This window comes from Bufo bufo, chromosome 1 (genome assembly GCF_905171765.1).
Source record: "Bufo bufo chromosome 1, aBufBuf1.1, whole genome shotgun sequence".
NCBI lineage: Eukaryota > Metazoa > Chordata > Amphibia > Anura > Bufonidae > Bufo > Bufo bufo.
In genome coordinates this window covers 771,704,055-771,730,376 of record NC_053389.1, presented here as the reverse complement: position 1 = coordinate 771,730,376, position 26,322 = coordinate 771,704,055, and the positions used below count along the sequence as shown (strand labels likewise).

Below are 26,322 nucleotides of genomic sequence, written 5' to 3'. Positions count from 1 at the left end.
AGGGTTCAAGAGCACCCACCAGATGCCAGAGATGGATTTGTTTGGATTTTTTTTGTTTTGTTTTAAAGTAGGTAGGGGTTATGCAAAAGAACCCACTTTAAAACAAAAAAAATCCAAACATATCGATCTCTAGCATCTGGTGCGTGCTCTTCAACCGTTTAGACCCAATGCATGACTAGATTTTGTAGGCACTTCTGGGCAGATCGGTGAGGGTTTGATTTCCTCATTTATATGTGCTTTAGTATTAGATGTTGAATTCCCGAATGTATGATATTCCTTAATTTTTTTCAATTACTATTCGGCAGGATGATCAGACACCTCTTCACTGTGCAGCCCGCTCTGGGCATTTGGATATGGTACGTTTGCTCTTAACCCATGGAGCTCACCCAGATCCCCCCACTACTGCAGGCCATACACCATTACACTTGAGTGCACGAGGGGGGCACACCCAAACCGCTGAGGTTCTGCTGGACAACCAAGCTGCACATACTTCCATGACCAAGGTAAAAACCTGAAATTCTCTTTGTCGATTACTAGATGTATTCTCATTCCAGGAAGAGGGGAAGAAGATAAGACACATTTCATGCCCACCCTCATCATTGTGCTTGGTTTAGTTAAGTCTGATTTTGGAGGTACATCTCTCTATGGCATGCTCGCCACTGTGTTTGCCCTGTGCACAATGTCTGCCACAGAGTTCTCCCATATACAGTGTCTTAGCTAGAGAGTGCTTCCATACATATTTTCCCCAGTTAGAGATTAATCCAATAAATAGTACTTCAGCTAGAGAGTGTCCCCATATACAGTGCCCTAGCTAGACAGTGCTTCCATACATAGTACCCCAGCTACAGAGTGCTTCTATATAGAGTGCCCTGGCTACAGAATGCTTCCATATAGAGTGCCCCAGCTAAAGAGTGCTTCTATATAGAGTGATCCGGCTAAAGAGTGCCCCCACATATAGTGGCCCAGCTTGAGAATGCCCCCATATACAGTGCCCCAGCAAAAGAGTGCTTCCATATATAGTACCCCAGATAGTGTCTCTCTATACAGTGCCCCAGATAAGGCGTACCTCCATATTCAGTGCCCCAGCTAGAGAGTGCCTTAATATACAATGCTCCAGCTACATAGTGCCTTGATAAACAGGGCCTCAGTTAGAAAGTGCCTTCATATATAGCACCCCCACATACAGGGGCCCAACGAGAGAGTGCCTCCATATACAGTGCCCCAGTGAGAAAGTGTCTATATATATATATATATATATATATAGTGCCCCAGCCAGAGAGTGCCTCCATATACAGTTCCACAGCTAGCGAGTGCCTCTCTCTATGGTGCCCCAACTAAATAGTGCTTCCATATAGAGTGTCCCAGATAAAGAATGACTCCATATACAGTGCCCCCCTAGCAGAGAAGCTAGGCACAATACTATCCGAACTATTAACCTCATTTCCACAGCGCAGAAGCGTCAAGACCCTTTATGCTTATTGTCGGTGGATGCCGAAAAAGCATTTGACAGAATAAATTGAAGGTTTATGATAGCTGCATTATGACAAATAGGCCTAGGCCCCAAATTTGTAGATAAGAGTATGTGCTCTCTACACCAGTCCCACAGCTAGAGTCAAGACTAATGGCATAGTTGCTCCTTCCTTTAATATAAAAAATGGGACTCGCCAGGGATGTCCGCTTTCACACCTGCTCTATGTTCTAGTCATGGAACACTTAGCCAATGCACTAAGGAACAATCTGGATATTCCGGGAATAAGTATAGGAGACCATCAGCATAAACTCTCTCTTTACGCAGATGATCTTCTCATGTATGTCTTAAACCTCCTCATCACACTCCCATCTATTCTTAAAGAGTTTCAGAAGTTTGGACAACTCAGTAATTTCAAAATTAATCTTAACAAAAGTGAAATGCTAAATATTTCATTCCCAGCAACGGTAGTCCAACACGTGCAGAGCAACTTTCCTTTTAGGTGGCAGACCGCGAGCATAACTTACTTGGGGTTACAAATCCCTACCCCATCTACACCTCTTATTCCCGCTCAATTACTTGCCTTTACAGAAAAAAACTTTAGAGGATTTACAGAAATACTCACTGAAATCCCCATCATGGTTTGGTAGGATTAGTGTAGTCAAAATGGATATATTACTGAGATTCTTGTACCTCTTCCAAACAATACCCATTTGTGTGTCCGGAAGATTTTTCCTGGCCCTCCGCAGAGCCATAGCACACTTTGTATGGGGTTCTAGTAAATCCAGGATAAACTTCAAGACATTGACTAAACCTAGAGATAGAGGAGGGGTAGGGCTGCCAGACTTAAAATTGTATCATACGTCAGCAATACGTCGGTGGATCTTAAATTGGTCAACTGGGTCATCTGGAAAACTTTGGGTCCAGCTGGAACAGGACCTCTCTCCATTGGATTTACGGATAGCTCCATGGGTGACTCAAGAAAACAGCCCCCCAGTGGAGGATTGGCCTTTCCTAGTACCACACACCCTTAAACAATGGGACAGCTGGGTACAAAGATTCCAGTTATCACATAGACCGGGCCCCATGACCCCTCTCATGAGCAATCCAGCTTTTATACCGGGATTCCTAGTAAATAAGTTTCTGATTTGGCATAGATCCTCGTATCCTAGGTTCAGAGATCTATCGAAACGTACACGCGTAACAAGCTGTGAGTCTCTTATCCTGGAAACCGGACGTCAGGGCTCAATGTGGTTTGCTTATGCTCAGCTGAGAACCTTTGTAGGTAACCTTTTTGCTCAGCAGCAATGTCTCAATGTGACTGACTTTGACATCCTCTTCCTAAAACCTGACACACACTATAGACTGCTATCACAGCTGTATAAAATCATGTTAGATCGAAGAAATCCAGACATAGCTCCCTATTTCCAAAAATGGGAAACAGACCTACAACTTACCTTTTCAGCGAAAGATGTCCTCAAGATGTTTACGTTCTCTCATGGATTGTCCATAGCAGCACACGCAAAAGAAAAGAACTTTAAGATCCTATCTAGATGGTATTATTGTCCATCGACCCTCCATAGAATGTTCCCTAATGTTTCTAATCTGTGCTGGAGATGTGGTAGGGAGGAAGGAACTATGCTCCACATTTGGTGGTCCTGCCAAGCTATAAAGAGATTCTGGGAACAAGTACTCCAGGTCTATAGCAAATTTTCTGGGAAGACGATAGCCAATACACCCAAGGTGACACTACTTTCGCTTACTTCGGGAACTTTGGCTCAGATGAAGAAAAATGCTCGGAGGTTCTTCCTCATGGCAGCACGTATGGTGATACCGAGGCACTCGGAGTCGGAGGTGGGGGGGGGCACCCTCTCTCTGTGAGTGGGCATGTTAAATCAGACATTTGCTTAGAATGGAAGAATTGATTGCACATTCTCATCATCCGAGGGATAGGTTTTACACTAGGTGGAATTCTCTCGTTGAATTTCTTTATTCTACAGAGTTTCCTTTATTATTAACGGAGCTTTCTAGTCGATAAGCTTTAGCAAGGAGGTCTGACTCAACGGTACTTTGCGTACTTCATTTCCCCTTTCTTCTCCCTTTTTCCTGATTTTTCTTTTCCTTTCTTTCCTCTATCTTTCTGTTCATACAGTGAATAAGTATATGCTGATATTAGACAGCAATGTATAAGTAAACCGCAATAAGCGGTATATAAATGTAACTATTGCACTTATTATATATGTTAGACAATGTTGTCATAAAATGTGAACTGTAAGTATTTGTAAGATTGGAAATTAAGCTTTGTATCCAGATTACACTTCTGTTCAATAAAATGAGAGTAAACATATACATGATATCAATGCAAGAGTGTTCATGCATGTTTGGAGCCGCAGACTACATGAGACTCCATGTGCTAAAAGCAATTTATACTGGAGTCTAACTGGACTTTTTTTTTATATAAAAAAACAACTCCATGTTGGACAATTTCTTTTCAAATTTCTTTTCATCTCCAATTTGCCAAATGTTCCAAAAAATTTAATTAGGGTCTGAATTGATTCTATCCAAATCAAATATCCTTCAATTTCCCTGAAAAGTAGTATATAACACTCTAAGATCTCCTAGGACTCATATTTTTGTTCTCTCTCAAATACCAGAGAAAAATATAAGTCCTAGAGAGATCCATCTGTAATATTTCTCTGAAAGAGTTGTGAAAACCAGTTTCTCCTTCCAAAAGGACAAGAGTACTGAGTGTCTCAAGAGAAAATTGCCCTAGTTAGCTGAGTGGCCTTGGGGATGCTCTTTCTCATTATGGAGACCACTATTATTAGGCATCAGATAAGCTTAGAGTTCTTTTCTTTTTGGAAGGAAAACTCAATTGAATATCTTTTTTTCCAGAAACCCAAAAGTATGCAGATTAGCTTTTCTTCCATAATAGAAAAGAATACTAAGCCTGTCTGATGCCAGCATATATAAGACATACTAATTTGCATATATGTTTCCCAGAAACACAGAGCAATGTTGGCTGGACTACAGTATGCACCTCATGCATACTAGGTAGCACCCCCATGACCACTCAACTGACCATGGCAATTTTTTTCTTGAGACACTCAGTTCCCTGGCTTGCACATCTTACTCTCTCTCATTTGCTTGAAGCAAACCACAAGAAATCCAGGATGAATTCTGAATTGGTAGAATCGATTTGCTCATTTCTGTTCCATGTGATATCAGAGGCAAACAGAGAAAAAGCTCATGCACCTCTGTGGAAGTACTTCTAGGACTCCGTCTAAAGTAGAGCCATAATATGCCCGTATGCATGAGCAGTTTTCCCCATCTATAGCTCATATCCTGGACTCGGTATATAATAAGAGTTGTGTTCGTTTCAGTGCCTTCTTCCAGGGCTCCACTTTTTGTAAATTCCTCTTGCTGCCATGTCACCTTCCCCAACTGCTGGATACATCTCTGCTGAGTTGCTTCTTTTCTTTGCATAACTTGTCTTTATTGACCTCATTGTCATTTTGAAGCATTGCTGTATGCTTACCTTTTTCTTCTCTCACCTCAGAAAGGTTTCACGCCTCTCCATGTGGCTGCAAAATACGGAAAGATCCAGATTGCGGAGCTTCTGCTAGAGAGAGAAGCTCACTCTAACAGCGCTGGCAAGGTGACCCCCTTGACTTGTTATATTACTGTCCCCTTTATGACCAAGGCTGTACTAGAAAATAATTCCCTCTCAAGGAATTGTGCAGGATTTTGATACCAATGACGAATCTTCAGGGTAGGTCATCAGTATCTGATTGGTGGGGATCCGACTCCGTCACCCCCACCGGTCAGCTGTTTGAAGAAGATGCAGTGTTCAAAGCAGGCTGGGGCCTGTGACGTCTCGTTCATCGGTCACATGGCCTAGGCGTAGCTCAGTCCTATTCAAGTGAATGGGCCTGAGCTGCAATACCAAGCACGGCCACTATACACTTTATGGTCTGTGAGGAGACCGCTACGGTGAGTGCCAAGGCCTCTTCAAACAGCTCATCAGTGAGCGTGCTGGGAGTTGGACCCCCACCGATCAGATATTAATTATCTGTCCTGAGGATTGGCAATCAAGATATGAAATACCATCAAAATCAAATATCAAATTCAATCTCAAAATCCTGCACAACCCCTATAATAGTCTAAGCTGTGTCCCAAAAGTATATGGACTGCACTTTAGATACATGGTAGTCAAATACATATAAATGAAGGGGCAGTGCACATGTTCAACCTGCCGCACCATTCATACAGCGGCATTCTCCATTCTTGTGATCCATGGGGTCCCAGTGGTTGGACCCCACCTCTCTAACAGTCATACTTCATCCATTGGATAGGGGTATCTCGTTCTATTTGAAATACCCCTTTAAGTCTGCAGTTTTCACTGGTCCATCACTGTATACTATACAAACATAGAAGGGGCTATAGAACCTGTAGAAAGATAGGAGTCCAGACCAGGTTGAATGCACGTCTTATTTCATGGGTGGTGAGAACCACTGCAAGGATCCCCATCTACAATGTTAGCAAAACAAGGGTGTGAGGCTTTAACTCATTTACTATGTAAAAAAGATAGAGCAGACAATGCCAAGGCCACCTACACAAGGGGGTAAGAGATTTAGGGACACATTTATTAAGACCGGCGTTTTAGACACCGGTCATAATAATGCCCAGGGGCGGACTGCCTGGAATAAATACTAAAAGTGGCCCCAGTTTGTAGTTGAGTCTAAATTGATGGAAGGCAGGGCCAGCAATACCATACTGTGGCACATTATACCACCTCAACAGAGCCAAATACCACAGTCCATCACAAAATACTACCAGCAGCACAAAATGCATCCCCCAAAACTTCCACTTTCCAGCCGTGAGGAGGGCCCAAGCGGCCCCCTGGGCATCGGCCCACTGGAAAATTTCCCTGTAAGGTCTATGGTCAATACGCCCCTGATAATGCCCCGTGCTGGCGGTGGATCTGCTGAAGTTATGAAGAGGCGCCAGCGTCTACATACCTTCGGTGTATCCACCGCCGCTTCTAAATGTAAGCCAGCTTCCTTGCTGTCTTGCATTTAGACCATTTTCTACGCCTAAACCACTAGACCACTAGACCTGGTGTGAGAAGGAGAAGTTGCAGATTGCGGCGCAAAAGACCTTTGTCCCACAATCTGTGCCAAAAATACATGTACACCCCTGACCATCAAATATCTGTCTATTCAACTCTTTTCAGGGGAGTGCAGCCAAATTTCTATAGACTGATCAAGAACTCACAAACTAACTCCAAGGGTATTTGACCACAATTGTTTTCTTAATATATGCCTGTCGTGGTTGGAGTTTTGTTTGTTTAATAAAGAGCTACAAATTTTCTGCATAGACATAGATGTTAAAGGTAACATGCATGCTACCTGCAGCCACCACTAGAGGGAGCTATTTACTGTTATACTGTACATTGGATTTAATATAAGGCAGTATGCAGTAAGCTCCTTTAAAATGATATATTCTAAGTTAGCTATGTATTAATTGATAGTAGATGACCAATTTGTCAACCTCTCTCTCTGTTTGTCCATATTGCAGACTGGACTGACTCCTCTGCATGTAGCCGTGTATCACAATCACCTCAACATTGTCCGTCTTCTGTTGAATAAGGGAGCGTCTCCACACTGCACTGCACGGGTAAGGACAATCTGCATAGAAATAAGAGACAAAATAGTATATTTTTGTAAAGCGCATCAGATACATTTTGGCTGATCGGAAAATTAGTGAGACTGGGTAATATTTACTGAATCTATTAGGCAAATTTAGTGAGGTGTACTATCCTGAGAATCTCACTGCCTGCTGCTCGAGATGTTGGTGCCCACACACTGTTCTTGCTACTACCCAGTCAATGGGACCTTCTGTTTCCAGCTCTGTCCACTGTTTAGTCTCCATTGTCGGCAGTTGCCGAACATAGCCAATTGGTGGAGGTTTCAGATCCCCATCTATCTGATATTGATTATCTATCCTGAGGGAAAGCCATCAATATAAAAAAAAGCTGGAATTCCCCTTTAAGGGCGTCATCTGTATGGTCCACCTAGCACAGGAGCCACTTCGGCGTCACAGATGGTCTGGCACCTAGGGCATGTGACATTTTATTTAGGCATTGTGTAGCACTGTTATATTATTTTGTGGAGCTGTTATATGGTCAGTATATGGTGATATTTATTTAGTCCCTTTACAGCCTATTATCAGTGCACTGTATGGTGGTGGCAGAACGATATGGTATTTAGGCAACTGTATGGAAGTGGTATTAGGCCTATGCATTGCACTGTTATGTAGGCGCCATTCTACATGTATATAGCACTTATAATTAGGCATAATGGTGGGGCACCAACAGAAAGCACCCCACAGGGTATCATCCAATATATGGTTAGCCGTTTAAGAGGACCTGTTGCAACAAAATGCAGCATAATCTGCAGGCAGAATGTTATAGAGCAGGAAGAGCTGAACAGATTAATATGTAGTTTTGTGGGAAAATATTTAGTAAGACTTGTAATTTATACATTTAATTATCTGATCTTTCTGATTTCATTGTACACAGGGGACATATTATCAGTGACTGACAGCTATCTCTGTATACACTCTTACACAGAGAATGCTATTAATCACTGATAACACCTCCCCCGTGTACAGCTAGCAGTGACTGACAGCTATATCTGTATACACACTTACACAGAGAATGCTATCAATCACTGATAACACCTCCCTGTGTATAACTATCAGTGACTGACAGCTATCTCTGTATACATACTTACACAGGGAATGCTATTAATCACTGGTAACACCTCCCTGTGTATAACTATCAGTGACTGACAGCTATCTCTGTATACACACTTACACAGAGAATGCCATCAATCACTGATAACACCTCCCTGTGTATAACTATCAGTGACTGACAGCTATCTCTGTATACACACTTACACATAGAATACTATCAATCACTGGTAACACCTCCCTGTGTATAACTATCAGTGACTGACAGCTATCTCTGTATACACACTTACACAGGGAATGCTATCAATCACTGGTAACACCTCCCCTGTGTACAGCTAGCAGTGACTGACAGCTATATCTGTATACACACTTACACATAGAATACTATCAATCACTGGTAACACCTCCCTGTGTATAACTATCAGTGACTGACAGCTATCTCTGTATACACACTTACACATAGAATACTATCAATCACTGGTAACACCTCCCCTGTGTACAACTATCAGTGACTGACAGCTATCTCTGTATACACACTTACACATAGAATACTATCAATCACTGGTAACACCTCCCTGTGTATAACTATCAGTGACTGACAGCTATCTCTGTATACACACTTACACAGAGAATGCCATCAATCACTGATAACACCTCCCCTGTGTACAGCTATCAGTGACTGACAGCCATCTCTGTATACACACTTACACAGAGAATGCTATCAACCACGGATAACACCTCCTCCATGTACAGCTATCAGTGACTGACAGCTATCTATGTATACACACTTACACAGAGAATTATATCAGTCACTGGTAACACCTCCACCAGTGAAGTCAGAATGATTAGGGATATAAATGTATAAATTACAAGGTTTACTAAATATCTTCCCACAAAACTACACATCAGCTCAGCTGCTGCTCCTCCTCCTCCATAACATGCCACCTGCAGATTGCACTAGATTTTGTGGTGACAGGTCCTCTTAAATGGAAGTGCAGTGCACCAGCCCCAAAGGTGGCTGGCTGGAGCTGGAGAGGATGGGAGTGATGGCAGTGGCAATAAGGGTGATTGTAGTCTCCACTGTGGCTAATCCCTCTCCCTCTAGTGCTCCCTGGGCAACACGGGCAGTGGTTGGAGGGCACACCCTTTTTTTCCTTTGGGGCACACCCTGGATATTTGGGGCCTCCTGCCTGGTGGGAGTTGTGGTGTCCTTGATGTTGTGGTATTCAGAGGTGGAAGGCAGGGCTCCCTCGTGGTGCAATGGTGGCAGTACTGCAGGTGCTGGGTGCAAGGTAATAAGGCGGCCAGTGTAACAAGTCCAACAAGCTTTACTGACGTAATTGTGGCAAATCACACTTGAGAGGATATGATCAGTCTCCCCAGGGTACACACTGAATCTTTCCAAGGCTTTATATGGAAAACAGGCTGCATAGTAGTTATCCCTGAGCCTGTCTTTAAATCCAGTCAACTTACTAAATTGAACAAAAGGTGTGGAAGGCTCTCACAATATCCCACAGAAATTCACAGGCTCGGGGTGCAGAACTGAAATGGGTAGCCAGTCCGGCTCAGAAATGTGGCGGGCTCCGAAGCAATATACCCACTCCACATGCAGTAAGGTCTTTTGCCATAAACGAGCGATTACCTTACTAACTGTCCATGCTCTATCCTTATGGTTCTAAGAACAGTCAACAAAATGTTATACTTCTTTCTCTCAAAGGTTGGGCACTTGTCCTCAGCATGCATGGATGGAGAGCCTGTGTAGTAGGCCTCACACTACACAGACCCATGCAGCTCCTCACACCTCAGCTGCCATCTCTCAACTACTTTACATATCTCCTAACCCAGAGGGACAGCTCCAGCTTTCCTCCTACTAAGTAGGGCTAGAAAGCTTAACTGTTTTACCCATGTTCAGCTATTGCAATCACAGACACGAAAAAGAAAAATACATTAACCATTAATGGTAGATATTAACCCTTTCAGCAATAATCCAACATTTTACCCCTCTAGCAGTGATCCTCTGGGTCACTACAGAAGTTCCCCTGATCTCTCTTTAGTCAGGTAAAGCAGGCGCTGGTGGCCACATCTAGGCAGAGATTGAATAGAAAAAGCTTTGGTTCTTTCCATTACCACCTAGACTTGAATAGAGAGAGCTAAAGATAATGAGCAGCCACCTCTCCATTCAATCTCCACCTGGATCTGGCGGCTGGTGGCAGGTGAAATGGAGATCCCCACCTATTAAACATTTAGGTATATGCAATAACTTTCTATGCTGGCAAAACCGCTGGTTACACAGTAAATTGAGATGGCGGCACTAAATAGTACCGTGCCTGTATTGTGTTACAGAATGGATACACCCCCCTACACATGGCGGTGAAGCAGCGTTCTGTCGACACAGCCAGAGCTTTGCTGCAGTTTGGTGCCACTTGTAATGCACAGTCGCTGCAGGGTGTCACTCCCCTCCACCTTGCTGCCCAGGAGGGCCACGCGGATATGGTGACATTGCTACTAAGCAAGCAGGGAAATGTGCACTTAGGCAACAAGGTAAGGACATCATTAGTTAAATGTTATCTTATCTGTTGTACATGTCTTGGCTTTCTTGTTCTTCCCCTTAAAGGGAACCCATCTGTAGTTTTGACCACGGTGACAGCACTATAGAGTGGCTTGGGTATAGCAGTACAAAAATACCTTTTGTGGAGTTTTTTTTTTTATCAGGAGTGTTGAGAATATGAAGTTTTATTCTGCCAGGTGCAGCTCCAGCAAGCGCCAAGGAGGCGGAGCTTCACTGTGAAGTGCCCTCTGCATTGATCTGCTTCACAGCCCCCCCCTCTACTCCGAGTGACCATTTTACCGGTCTCCTGGTTGGATGCTACAGCTGTCGCTCAGAGCAGGGGGGAGGGGCTGTGAACTTCACAGTGAAGCTCCACCCTCTGGGCACTTGCAGAAACGGTACATATCAGAATAAAACTAGATATAATAATAGCTCCTCAAAAGGTATGTTTGTACTGCTCTTCCCGGCCCCTACCTACAGCTGTCAGCATTTTAGCATGGTCAGAACTGCTGACAGATTCCTAGATCTCTTAAAAGATGTTGTATTATTACAATGTATTATTCATGTTATATTATCCCATGTTTATTTAGAAACATAGAAACATTTTTATGGCTTTATGTGTACAATTTTATAAAAAATAGAGCCCTCTTAAAGGGGTTGTCAAAGTTATTCTTTCCTTTCTCTGAAGTTCGGTGCACAAGCCTTAGGGAGAAGGAGGGAGCAGGTCTGCCTCTTTGCACTGTTTGGAGTGATAAGCCACGCCCCCTGCACTGCCTGATCTGTGGGCCACGCCCCCTGTACTGCCTGATCTGTGGGCCACACCCCCTGTACTGCCTGATCTCTGGGCCACGCCCCCTGTACTGCCAGATCTGCTGTCTGAGCTGTCTGCACTGTGTCTCCCCTCCCACTGGATCCTTTAGCAAAGTTTAACCCCTTCTACCATCAGCAGCACAGACTTAGGCTCCATTCACACGTCTGTTGTGTGTTGCGGACCCGCAAATTGCGGATCCGCAACACACCCGTCCGGCACCCCTATAGAAATGCCTATTCTTGTCCGCAAGCTGCGGACAAGAATAGGACATGTTCTATCTTTTGCGGAGCTGCGGACCTGAAGATCGGGACCACGCTCCGCAAATGCGGACAACTCTTTTAAGGGGTCTGAAAGTTTCTAATAAAATTTTTGTTTCATTTCCTCACAATTTTCAAGATCTGCTTGCTGACAGTGAACAACTACCCGTACAGACTTAGTTCACAGCTGAGGATTCGTTACAGTTGTATCCATTCAAGGCAGTTCTCTATGAGCTTTACAAACTGGACTTCAGACTATAATATTTCACCTACGCTGATACATTGTAGCAAACAATCAGTACAATAGAGAAATGCGTGGCATAGCCTAGGTTCATTAAATTGAATGGAGATGACGTACAATACCACACACAATCTGTGGACAGGTATGGCACTATTTTTGGAAGAAATTAGCTGTGTTCTTCTAAATCTGACAGATTTCTATCTGCCTGCAGCTGCCACAGGAGGAAGCTCGGTGCATAGGGATTTACACAGCAGTGAGCGCCACCCCCTAGTTGTGAAATAAATATTTTTTCATTTAAAGGGGTTTTATAGAATATTGCGAATGGGTAGTGAGCTGCAGTAACACAGCATGTCCACTACATCTGGAACGGCGCTGTAATTCTAGCTCCATTCACAGTGGTAGTTCTGGTGCCGCCAACTGCAGGGAACAGCTGATCGGTGGGAGTGCGGGTTGTCGGAGACTCACCCATCGGATATTGATAACCTATCCTGAGCATAGGTCATCAGTATCAGATGCATAAAAAACTCCTTTAATGCTCCCCAAGTTTTCCCTTAGCATATAAACAAGAATGTTTTCTCCTGACAGCAAGCAGAGATCATGTAACTCACATGGATCCAGTGACCTCTCCATTCATTGCTCAGCTAGATTTATATCAAGCTGACTGCTCAAGGGGAGTGTCTTTTCTGCTGTAGCTCAGGGGGCGTGTCCATGCTCTGCCTATCACAGCTAAGGAGGCAATTGAAGGATGGAACTGAGCATGTGCGGCCATCTCAGTGAGCAGGTCAAATAAATAAGAAGAAAACAAACAGCAGGTGGCGCTATGCAGATACATTTCATTGAATAACTCAGTAGCTATACAAAATTTTCAATTACATGCAATTACAAAAGTATTCAGATCCCAGTGCTGGCTTGAAAACTGTAGAATATTTTTTGTGGGACAACCCCTTTAACAATGGGGAAGAGCTGTGAACGGAGCGCACGGTGCATGGGACTTCCAAAAATAGTTAAGCGAGTGTGTCTCATAGCAGTGACCGTTGAAAGCTGTGCAATGCACGGCGTGCTCTCAAAGCCAGTTCTTGAGATAGTAGTGGGTGCCAGAGGTAGGTTCTGCACCTGTCGGACATTTATGGCGTATCCTATCGACAGGCCATAAATGTTGGGTTGTCCCATGAAAAAAAATCTACACTTTTCATGTCAGCACCTGGGTCTGAATACATTTGTAATTGCATGTAATTAAAATATTTGTACAGTTATTCCGTGAAATCTATCTGTATAGCGCCACCTGCTGCTGGTTCTTTTTCAAATGTCTCTGTCCACCTCACTGAGGTGGGCACACACATGATCAGTTCCATCCATCAACTGCCACCAGCTGCAGCAGAAAGGACCCCCCCCCCCCCCCCCGAGCTGTGATAGAGAGAGATATGCAGCAGAAAGGCCACACCCATGAGGTGCCAGCTTCAAATCAATCTAGCAGAGCAATTGGAGCATTGAATGGGGGAGATCTCTGACTCCATGTGAGGTGCAGGGCTGGTTCTAGCTTTGTTAGAGATTGTCATGTATTATATGATATCTTATGTGAATCGTGGGATAAGCCCTTGACGCTTTATTTACATAAAATTGGAAAACTGAGAAGATATGTTACTGACGCGGTGCCATTTCTGTTGCCAGAGCTCCCTGACCCCCCTCCACTTGGCCTGTCAGGAAGGTCACCTTAATGTAGCAGAAATCCTGGTGTCCCACGATGCTGCCGTGAGCGCCGAGACACGGGTAAATTCCACCAGAGAAGAGACTGACGTGGACGTCCGGATGTCGTATGAGATCGAACCTCCAGTGCCTAAATACAAATATAATGATTTGCGGGGTCACTTGTGCTTACATGTGCCATATACAGTATACATCTTTAATGGGAACCTACCACTGACATGTCCGAAAATATGTCTGTAAACAAATGCAACCTGACGATTAGACAGGAGATAAGCGGTGCCCTGTAGATGCTGCTTATCTTCTCAGTAGATGTGCAGTTTCACATGTCACTTGCAGTTCTTTTCCCTATCTTAAAGGGGGCTGTGTCTCTTCAGAAAATGGCATTTATCATGTAGAGAAAGTTACTACAAGACACTTGCTGATGTATTGTTATTGTCCATATTGCTCCCTGGATTCATTTTTCCATCACATTATACACAGCTCGTTTCCATGGTTACGACCACCCTGCCATCCATCAGTGGTGGTCATGCTTGCACACACTATAGAAAAAAGCACCGGCCTATGTAAGCTCACACGGTCCTGGACACTCAAGAGGTCGGTGCTTTTTCCTATATTGTGCAAGCACGACCACCACTGATGGATTGCAGGGTGGTCATCATAACCATGGAAACAAGCAGCATATATTGCAATGAAAAAATGAATCCAGCCAGCAAAGGAAGCAACATGGAGAATCACAATACATTAGTAAGTGGCTTGTATTCACTTTCTCTACATGATAAATGTCACTTGCTGAAGTGAGACAAATGCACATAAAAGAGACACTACACTGTGCCCCAGCTGCTGCAGAACATCATACCACACGCCTCGCATCCTTCATATTTTTTAAAGGGTGCATAATTCTGTTAATGGTGAACAGAAAGCTCCACCTTTCTTTTTAAGAAGAGGTTCAGCAGCAGCTGGGGCGGGTATTGTAAGAAATGCTTGGGGGGATTTAAACAAAAAAAAAATGGAACAAACCGGATATGGCACTAATTACAATGTAAGTCATTGGTAACAGGTTCAGCTTTTTAGGATTCTAAAAAAAACGGATCCGTCAGCCATTGACTTACAAAGTAAGTTTGTTTTGTTTCGATTTAACACAATCGCGTCCTAACGGAACGGATGCATACTGATGTGTAAATTGAAATGGAACCGTTTTGGTCCGGTTTTGAGATCCTCTGCTGGATGTCAAAACCGGAAACAAAACCGTAGATGTGAAACTAGACTTAGTGGTCCATAGCATCCAATCAGATTGATCCTTTCATTTTGCAGAGGGGCTCTGAAAAATGAAAGGTGGAATCTGATTGGTTGCTATGCGCAACTAAGCCGGTTCTCCTTTGCACAGGCACATAGCCAGAAATTGCCGTAAAATGGTGCCCAAAAATAAGCCGTCTGTGCTTCCACTTACCAATGTCTTTTCTTAGATGGGGTTCACTCCACTCCACGTCGCCTGTCACTACGGGAACATCAAGATAGTAAAGTTTCTCCTACAGCATCAGGCCAATGTGAACGCGACCAACAAGGTGAGCAAGTGACCATGTCTTCTAATAGTTGGTATCTTAGAGCCTAGCTGAGATATTGGTGGTCTGTGTTTGACTGCTGCCCCCACCTCCGCAATTTATCATCTTCTTTGTATACATCCGCCATATGGACAGCTGTTACCGTTACACCTAGAGGCTCTGCTCTCTCTGAAACTGCTGCGCCCTCTCCACTTTGATTGACGGGGCCAGGCGGTGTACACGTCATCACACCTGGTCCTGCACCTGGCAGTTGCGGAGAGAGCAGAGCCTCTAGGTGTAATGGTAACGCCCCCGTTGCTCCTAGAGGCTCATTTACATGTATCAAAACATAATTTTTCTCAGCAATGCGGGCACATATGAAGATGGGACCAACACAAATACCAGTCCCCGTTGGATGTGCACTGTACAGGGGGTTAGCTGGTAACCATTTGCCCTCTTTGTTTTGGGTGTCTATTCTGGCATCTCCGAATCCCCTGAAGAGTCTTGACATTTGGGGACAGAAATGTGTCATGTCGGTTGTGGGATATTGTAGGGTGATTCTGGCCGTACTAGATAGATCCTCCTTTGAAGATTGCACTTATTATAGGAGGAAGTACCCCGACTCCGTCTTGGAACCAGTATTGTTAAGCAAGTGACTTAAAGGGGTTCTGCAGTTTGTTTAAACTGATTATCCATCCTCTGGATAGATCATCAGCATCTCACTGGTGGGTGTCCGACACCCGGGACCCCCGCCGATCAGCTGTTTGAGAAGGCATCGGCGCTTCTTAAGTGCCGCGGCCTTCTCACTGTTTACCGCTGGCCCAGTGACGTCACGACTAGTATCACAGGCCTGGGCGGGGCTAAGCTCTGTTCACTTGAATGGAGCTTAGCCCCGCCCAGGCCAGTGATACTAGTCGTGACGTCACTGGGCCAGCAGTATACAGTGAGAAGGAGCGCCGCTGCCTTCTCAAACAGCTGATCGGCGGGGGTCCCGGGTGTCGGACCCCCGCCGGTCAGATGCTGATGATCTATCCAGAGGATAGATAATCGGTTTAAACAAACTGAAGAACCCCTTTAACACCAGCATTTCATCAGTGAACCATTCAGCTTCTGTACAGACCATCTATGAACGGGGTGCTGTGTTGCTGGGGTTCAGTTTAATTCGGTATTAGCATAGTACATCCTTGGGAGACGCGGATTGTCCCACATTTTTAGGGAAGACCAGTTACATTTTAACTTTTTCATTACCCCTTTTTCTTTGTTGACTGAATGAAGAAGACCTAAAGGTCTGGGGAAACTATGCTGAGAACCCTCAAGAAGATCCCTCACAAAATCTACCAGTTCCTTCCACATGTGTTCAATTATGATGAGAAGGGTCATCTCAGAGAACTGTGCATGGAAGAACTGAAGAAGTAGAAACTAGATGGAGGGAAATGATCACAGAGATCATAACAGGGCCTCCGTCTGCTATTAATAGTATTGGAGTCTTCTTTTGCAGAGGCCTGGGGGCAACTGCTACTTCTCTAACCAAGTATCTACACTCGATGGGTAGTGGTTGTCCTGATGAGACTGCTCCTTTAATGGGATTTTCCAGGCTCCTGATACAAATAACCAATCCTCAGGATAGGTCATCAATATCTGATTGGTGGGAGTCTGACACCCTACACCTTTACTGGTCAGCTGTCTCCTGCAGTCTCTACCACCAGAGCCAACATTTTGAACAGAGCCGGAAACAGAGCTCCATTCCTAGTGGTCACGCTGGAGCTGAGCTGCAGTAGCACGGCATGGCCGCTACACTTTGAATGGAGGCTGCAGGTAACAGTTGATCATGGGGGTGTGGGATTTTGATCCTCCACCATTCTGATATTGATGACCTATGCTGAGTATAGGTGATCAAAATCAGGAGCCTGGAAAATGTCTTTAAGTGATGTCCTATCCTACTAAATCTACTCAGTAGGTCTGGCTTTTTTCAAAGGCTTGTCTGGCAATGGGCTTATACATCTGGTTTCTAGTTATTATCATGTAGATGATGAGGGTAACGATCCACAAAGCTTGCACAGGAAAAATGGGGAAATATATGGTCTTCGTATGTTTTTTTCTTCTTTTAGTTGGGGTTCACTCCACTCCACCAGGCCGCTCAGCAGGGGCACACAGACATTGTCACCCTCCTACTGAAGAACGGAGCCTGCCCCAATCAGGCTAGCTTGGTGAGAGCCTCCATTTGTTCCTTGACCTCTTCTTCCCTTGTGTCTTGTCCAATGTCTTAGAAAACGTCTTCTGGCTTTGTTGTCCTTACCTGTTGTCGGTTTTTGACTCTCATTGTATTTTATCCACCCTGTCCTGTTTTTTTTATTTTTATTCCGGTCACCTGTCTTGCCTCATCACCCATCAAATGCCTCTTCTTGGCCTCTCATGCCTCATTCTTTTCCTCATTGCCCTATTGCATCTTCCCGTGCCCTACGCCTCTGCAGAATGGGATCACGCCGCTGGCCATTGCAAAGCGTCTAGGATACATCTCTGTGACAGATGTTCTGAGTCTGGTGACAGATGGACCAACTGCCCAGGTGAGTAATAACAAGGGGGGATGACTTAGGAAAGAACTGGAAAATGACAGGCACACAAAGCTTGGCCAAGAGTGCATGTGTTCTCGATGGAAAGAGGGGAGTAAGGCGCGATCAGACTTTTCTGGTGGCGGCTTATGTCCTTTGAGAACAGAAAATGGACAGGGCATGTTGAAATTGAACTGCCCAATCTGTCTCTCCCTCAACACCTGTCTTCAGTAGGCAGCCAGGAGACCCCCATACACATTAGATAGCCAGCTGGTTCAAGTGGGTTTGGCCATCATCTATCGAATATGTAATGTCAATTCAAAAATTGAGCCTTGTAAACGAATATTTTGGGCACATCTTACAACCGAAAATGCAAGACGCCCAATCAGATTTTCCATCATGTTAAAGATTATGTCCACCTGTTTGTCATTGTCCCTATGCATCAAAACTGAAGTAATTTTGCAATAGGTTTTCATAAAAAATTCTCATTTTGGGTCTATAACTCTATGCGGACCTGTGCATCTCCATGGTAACAGACAACAAACAAATCCTATGTAGTCTGATATTGCAGTCATGCTTTTTTCATTCTGTTCCTAATGTTATGCTGACTTAGGCCTCATGCACACGACCGCTCCGTTTTTTGAGGTCCGCAAACCGCGGATCTGCAAAAAACGGAAGTCGCCTGTATGCCTTCCGCAATTTGCGGAACGGAACAGGCGGCCCATTGTAGAAATGCCTATTCTTGTCCGCAAAACGGACAAGGATAGGACAGGTTATATTTTTTATTGTGGGGCTAGGGAAATGGAGCAACGGATGCGGACAGCACACGGAGTGCTGTCCGCATCTTTTGCGGCCCCATTGAAGTGAATGGGTCCGCATCTGAGCCTCAAAAACTCCGGCTCGGATGCGGACCCGAACAACGGTCGTGTGCATATATTCAATAGGTTTCCAAGAAGTGAGGAATTGGTGGAAGCATGACTGCAGGATCAGACTACACAGGGTTTGTTTGTTGTCTGTTACCATGGAGACATGTAGGCTTGCATAGGAGCTGTAGGAAAAAAGAAGATATTACATTTTTAAACAAGACCAAAGGATGATGCAAAAAAATCCTCCTGTATATGGCTGGCCGTCCTGCATATGACCAATTTCTCAAAAGCATTGGATAGTAGTCATATTCTACATGGGGTCCACATTCTGCCCTCTGTCCACAAACCTTACCCGTGTGGGCATCCAGTGGTGTTGGTGTACCCAGCTGGCAAATTTGTACTGTGAATAGAGAATCAGGGTTGAACGAAGTACGGTAGCTAAAACAGTGGGGTTTTCTAAGGATTAGAAAACAGAATCTGCTTTTTCTTTTCCTCAACAAACAGCGCCACTCTTATCAATGGGCTGCTTCTGGTATTGCATCTGAATTGCATGGGGCTGAGGTAAAGCCTATGGACAACAGCAATGCTGTTTGTGGAAAAAAAGACCCTTGTTTCTAATCCTAAACAACCTGTTTAAGCATTTTGTAAGCCTACAGAACTGCTAGCTGTACAGAACGTCACAGCTCCCGGCTGAATGAGCCATAGGCAGCACGCTCACACTGATGGAAAACAGCATGAAGTCACTGCTGGGAATATCTCTACAGCGGATCATTGATTTCAATGCCTGGAGATATCTGCTGAGCATCGTCAGTATCAAATGATCCCCTTAGGCCACACATAGCTTTGGATGACATGTGGGGGTGGTAGTCAGGCAGGAAAAAACAGGGCGGCGTTAGGGCTCTTGCACACGAGCGTGTTTGCCCCGTGCCTGTGCTGCGGATCACAAATACACGGGCACCGTCCGTGTGCACGCTGGTTGAGGATGCGGACCTAATCACTTGAATGGGTCCGTGATCCGCAAGAGACGGTTAGCATTTTTTTGCAGTGCAGAGGCTCGGACCTAAATCCCACGAAAGCCTCCGTGATACGGGGTGCACTAGGGCCAGTGCCCGTATATTGCGGACCCGCAATACGGGCATGAGGCACACATGCTCGCGTGCATGAGCCCTTAATTAGTGCTCCGGTGCCAGGGTCAGTTGGTGACTTTGTCTCTCCCACAGCTAGCCAACGAAAGGCACAGGATGAGCTTCCCAGAAACTGTGGACGAGATGCTGGATGTGTCGGAGGACGAAGGTGAGCGGAGCCATTCTGTTACCCACAGGCCTTAAGATTCTCTATCCTGCTTTCCCGTGTCAGTGTATATATCCTCTACCCACCCCCAATAGTATTGTCCTCCAGAGCGTCCTCCTCACTTTACATTGGACTGGGCCCTGGATAAAACTATGGCTGTTCTTACTTTCTAGGAACTCCCCACTTGCCTCTACATGGTAGGAACTATGGTACTTTTTACCGACCACAAGACTCATAGCAGCCTGACCCATTCAGCTTCTTCCATTCCATCAGCCTTGTCTAAAGAGCATCTCACTAATACCTAATCCACATCTGAGCATCCACATGGCCTTAGCTCAGGCAACTAACCAGCATAAAGTAAAGGAACACTCCGGGCAAAACTGATACACAGTGTTACTGAAAGGTCTGATAGGGCGGAGCATCATATGTCATGCTCCGCCCTCTCAGACCCTACGCTAGTCATAACACAATGTATGAATTTTGTCTGGAGTGTTCCTTTAAATGTGATATCTTTGTTATTTCTACATTATTTTATTTGCAAAGAGATCAGATTTATTCCACAGTCTGCATTATCTGCCCCACTACTTCCAGCATCTGTCTATACTTCCATCCCGCTTTATACGTCAGGTAGGTCTAGGTGTTGCCTAGTTTTAGTACAATACTTTTATGTACTAGACAGTCATCAATTCACATAGGGGGCGCTCCAGACTACACAACCAGACTGCTGTTATAGGGGGCGTTCCAGACTACACAATTAGACTGCTGTTATAGGGGGTGCCCCAGACTACACAATTAGACTGCTGTTATAGGGGGCGCTCCAGACTACACAATTACACTGCTGTTATAGGGGGCGCTTCAGACTACACAACCAGACTGCTGTTATAGGGGGCGCTCCAGACTACACAATTAGACTGCTGTTATAGGGGGCGCTCCAGACTACACAGCCAGACTGCTGTTATAGGGGGTGCCCCAGACTACACAACCAGACTGCTGTTATAGGAGGCGCTCCAGACTACACAACCAGACTGCTGTTATAGGGGTGCTCCAGACTACACAATTAGACTGCTGTTATAGGGGGTGCCCCAGACTACACAATTACACTGCTGTTATAGGGGGCGCTCCAGACTACACAACCAGACTGCTGTTATAGGGGGCGTTCCAGACTACACAATTAGACTGCTGTTATAGGGGGTGCCCCAGACTACACAATTACACTGCTGTTATAGGGGGCGCTTCAGACTACACAACCAGACTGCTGTTATAGGGGGCGCTCCAGACTACACAATTAGACTGCTGTTATAGGGGGCGCTCCAGACTACACAGCCAGACTGCTGTTATAGGGGGTGCCCCAGACTACACAACCAGACTGCTGTTATAGGAGGCGCTCCAGACTACACAACCAGACTGCTGTTATAGGGGTGCTCCAGACTACACAATTAGACTGCTGTTATAGGGGGTGCCCCAGACTACACAATTACACTGCTGTTATAGGGGGTGCCCCAGACTACACAACCAGACTGCTGTTATAGGGGGTGCTCCAGACTACACAGACAGACTGCTGTTATAGGGGGCGTTCCAGACTACACAATTAGAATGCTGTTATAGGGGGTGCCCCAGACTACACAATTTGACTACTGTTATAGGGGGTGCCCCAGACTACACAACCAGACTGCTGTTATAGGGGGTGCTCCAGACTACACAACCAGACTGCTGTTATAGGGGGCGCTCCAGACTACACAACCAGACTGCTGTTATAGGGGGCGTTCCAGACTACACAGACAGACTGCTGTTATAGGGGGCGTTCCAGACTACACAATTAGACTGCTGTTATAGGGGGTGCCCCAGACTACACAATTTGACTACTGTTATAGGGGGTGCCCCAGACTACACAACCAGACTGCTGTTATAGGGGGTGCTCCAGACTACACAACCAGACTGCTGTTATAGGGGGCGCTCTGGACTACAAAACCAGACTGCTGTTATAGGGGGTGTCCCAGACTACACAATGAGACTGCTGTTATAGGGGGTGCTCCAGACTACACAGCCAGACTGCTGTTATAGGGGGCGCCTTGGACTACACAACCAGACTGCTGTTATAGGGGGTGCCCCAGACTACACAATGAGACTGCTGTTATAGGGGGTGCTCCAGACTACACAGCCAGACTGCTGTTATAGGGAGCATTCCAGACTATACAGCCAGACTGCTGTTATAGGGGTGCTCCAGACTACACAACCAGACTGCTGTTATAGGGGGCGCTCCGGACTACACAACCAGACTGCTGTTATAGGGGGCATTCCAGACTACACATCCAGACTGCTGTTATAGGGGTGCTCCAGACTACACAACCAGACTGCTGTTATAGGAGGCGCTCCGGACTACACAGCCAGACTGCTGTTATAGGGGGCGTTCCAGACTACACAGCCAGACTGCTGTTATAGGGGGCGCTCCAGACTACACAACCATACTGCTGTTATAGGGGGCGCTCCAGACTACACAACCAGACTGCTGTTATAGGGGGTGCCCAAGACTACACAATAAGACTGCTGTTATAGGGGGCGCTCCAGACTACACAACCAGACTGCTATTATAGGGGGCGTTCCAGACTACACAACCAGACTGCTGTTATAGGGGTGCTCCAGACTACACAACCAGACTGCTGTTATAGGAGGTGCTCCGGACTACGCAACCAGACTGCTGTTATAGGGGGCGTTCCAGACTACACAGCCAGACTGCTGTTATAGGGGGTGCCCCAGACTACACAATGAGACTGCTGTTATAGGGGGCGCTCCAGACTACACAACCAGACTGCTGTTATAGGGGGCGCTCCAGACTACACAGCCAGACTGCTGTTATAGGGGTGCTCCAGACTCCACAACCAGACTGCTGTTATAGGGGTGCTCCAGACTACACAACCAGACTGCTGTTATAGGGGGCGCTCCAGACTACACAACCAGACTGCTGTTATAGGGGGCGCTCCAGACTACACAACCAGACTGCTGTTATAGGGGGTGCTCCAGACTACACAGCCAGACTGCTGTTATAGGGGTGCTCCAGACTACACAACCAGACTGCTGTTATAGGGGGCGCTCCAGACTACACAACCAGACTGCTGTTATAGGGGGTGCTCCAGACTACACAGCCAGACTGCTGTTATAGGGGTGCTCCAGACTACACAACCAGACTGCTGTTATAGGGGGCGCTCCAGACTACACAGCCAGACTGCTGTTATAGGGGTGCTCCAGACTACACAACCAGACTGCTGTTATAGGGGTGCTCCAGACTACACAACCAGACTGCTGTTATAGGGGGTGCTCCAGACTACACAGCCAGACTGCTGTTATAGGGGTGCTCCAGACTACACAACCAGACTGCTGTTATAGGGGGCGCTCTAGACTACACAACCAGACTGTTGTTATAGGGGGTGCTCCAGACTACACAACCAGACTGCTGTTATAGGGGTGCTCCAGACTACACAGCCAGACTGCTGTTATAGGGGTGCTCCAGACTACACAACCAGACTGCTGTTATAGGGGGCGCTCCAGACTACACAGCCAGACTGCTGTTATAGGAGGCGCTCCAGACTACACAACCAGACTGCTGTTATAGGGGTGCTCCAGACTACACAATTAGACTGCTGTTATAGGGGGTGCCCCAGACTACACAATTACACTGCTGTTATAGGGGGCGCTCCAGACTACACAACCAGACTGCTGTTATAGGGGGCGTTACAGACTACACAGACAGACTGCTGTTATAGGGGGCGTTCCAGACAACACAATTAGACTGCTGTTATAGGGGGTGCCTCAGACTACACAATTTGACTACTGTTATAGGGGGTGCCCCAGACTACACAACCAGACTGCTGTTATAGGGGGTGCTCCAGACTACACAACCAGACTGCTGTTATAGGGGGCGCTCCAGACTACACAACCAGACTGCTGTTATAGGGGGCGTTCCAGACTACACAGACAGACTACTGTTATAGGGGGCGTTCCAGACTACACAATTAGACTGCTGTTATAGGGGGTGCTCCAGACTACACAATTTGACTACTGTTATAGGGGGTGCCACAGACTACACAACCAGACTGCTGTTATAGGGGGTGCTCCAGACTACACAACCAGACTGCTGTTATAGGGAGCGCTCCAGACTATACAACCAGACTGCTGCTATAAGGGGAGCTCTTGATTGCTGATACTCCACTTTAATGAGCAGAATTGGGAAAAAAATGCCAATTCTTGCTATTTAACCCCTTAAATACCATGATCAATGCAGTATTGACACTGATAAGCATAATACACTGCAACATAGGAGTATTTCAGTGTATTATATCAGCAATCAGGAGATTATAAATTCAAGTCTCTTAGTGGGACCAACATAAAAAGTGAAAAACAATGTATGGTTCTTGAATGCAGCAACATAGAAACAAATCATTTTGCAAAAAAAAAAGTTCTCAATGGTAGCAAAACATAAAAAATTTGTCAAAATTTGGGATCACTACAATTGTAACAACAAAAAAAGTTATTTAGTTATTTATACCTCACGGTAAACACCATAAAAACAAAACCCCAAAACAATGGCAAAATTGCTGATTTCCACTTCCTGAACCCCAAAAAAATAAAGTTAAACGATACATTAAACGATACATAAATGGTGACATAAAAAAATATAAATTGGAAACAAAGTGATATTGGGTTGCTCAACCAGGAGTAATGATGGATAGGTGCACTGCTAAAAGACTCACCCAATCTAGTAGTAAATAGTTAATAAATAGTAGCAGGCAACACTTACAAGTGGAGTACGTATTTATTTACTAAAATCAGGACAATGCCTAAAATAATCACCAGCAATAATAAAATAACAATAATAATAGCAATAAGTATAAAATAGTGATAAATCCAGGAGCATACACAAATAAATTATTATCTCATAGATATCGTAGTTGATATAACAGCAACTGAATTAATTAGTTTTCCAATTTACAGTAGGAGATAAGACAAGTTCAGTTCACTTCCATATTCTGATATAATTGTAGCAGCATTTTCCTAATCTATGCTGCTTCAATTATATCAGAATATGGAAGTGAACTGAACTTGTCTTATCTCCTACTGTGAATTGGAAAACTAATTAATTCAGTTGCTGTTATATCAACTACGATATCTATGAGATAATAATTTATTTGTGTATGCTCCTGGATTTATCACTATTTTATACTTATGGCTATTATTATTATTGCTATTTTATTATTTCTGGTGATTTTTATTATTGCTGGTGATTGTTTTAGGCATTGTCCTGATTTTAGTAAATAAATACGTACTCCACTTGTAAGTGTTGCCTGCTACTATTTATTAAAAAATATAAATTGTCTCCCAAAAATACAGACCTGAAAAAAAAAAAAAGTTAAATATCACTACATCATTAGACACCAAAGTAGGCCTCCTTTTTCAGGGGTTCATATATCTTTAAAGTGGTGGAAGCTGCTTTATTCTAATACAGAGCTCCAAATCCCATGCATAGTATTAAATGATAACTTTCTTAATAACTGCAGCCACCACTAGGGGGAGTTTTCCACAAAAAGTATACAAAAAGCTCCCCCGCTCCCCCTAATGGGGACTGCAGGCAGCCAGAAATGTATGATTTTATTCCATACCTACTGTATTTAGATTTGGACAAAAGTGTAGTCCACTATAATGATCTACCTATAAACAAGATGGTGTTAAAAGGTGGAGATTCACCATAAAGTACGTAGGGATTCCCCTTATTGAGTCTTCTAATTAATTGCGCTGTTAGTAAATAGTATGTTAACGATTTATTGTACATTAAGATGCAGTCATTTTCATTATTACACTTGGGTTTTAAAAACTTTCGCTCGGCTCTACAAAGCCTGTTAATTAGATGTTGGTTTTGCACAGCGTCGTATAAACAGGGGTAATTAGTATGTATCATTAGATTTCTGTTGACAGATAATATAATTAGTGATTATTTCCATCTCAAGTGCTTTTAGTCATAGTCTGTATTGTTACGTTATATTTATGTCCTGTCGTTCACTGAATTGGACTTGAAATCTCCTTAAACGAGATATTATCGATAAAAGCTCAAGAACGGATGGAATATTAGAATATTACTGTGGCGTGGAAAGAGCTGTGCTGATTAAGAACATGCTTTTCTTCTGTTGCTCCATTTAGGAGAAATAAACATTTAAAAAAAATATGCAAATTAGTGCTTAAGTGCACCAAGGGTGGGCCTTAGCCACTCGGTGCACATTAGCTCCTCCTCTCTGCTATCCTGGACAC

The 26,322-nt window shown here is 44.7% G+C and overlaps 1 protein-coding gene across 2 annotated transcripts in view; it reads left to right on the top strand.

The window, feature by feature from the left end:
• ANK1 (ankyrin 1) overlaps positions 1-26,322 on the top strand; it is a 163,714-nt gene that overhangs the window by 63,751 nt on the left and 73,641 nt on the right. The window contains exons 14-23 of one of the 2 annotated variants that reach the window (XM_040414815.1): positions 306-503; positions 5,028-5,126; positions 7,049-7,147; positions 10,568-10,765; positions 13,750-13,848; positions 15,249-15,347; positions 17,432-17,530; positions 17,795-17,887; positions 19,959-20,031; positions 20,202-20,225. In XM_040414815.1, coding sequence (XP_040270749.1) covers positions 306-503; positions 5,028-5,126; positions 7,049-7,147; positions 10,568-10,765; positions 13,750-13,848; positions 15,249-15,347; positions 17,432-17,530; positions 17,795-17,887; positions 19,959-20,031; positions 20,202-20,225 — 1,081 coding nt within the window. The remainder of the gene's footprint in view (positions 1-305; positions 504-5,027; positions 5,127-7,048; positions 7,148-10,567; positions 10,766-13,749; positions 13,849-15,248; positions 15,348-17,431; positions 17,531-17,794; positions 17,888-19,958; positions 20,032-20,201; positions 20,226-26,322) is intronic. The other variant, XM_040414816.1, reaches the window with a different exon arrangement.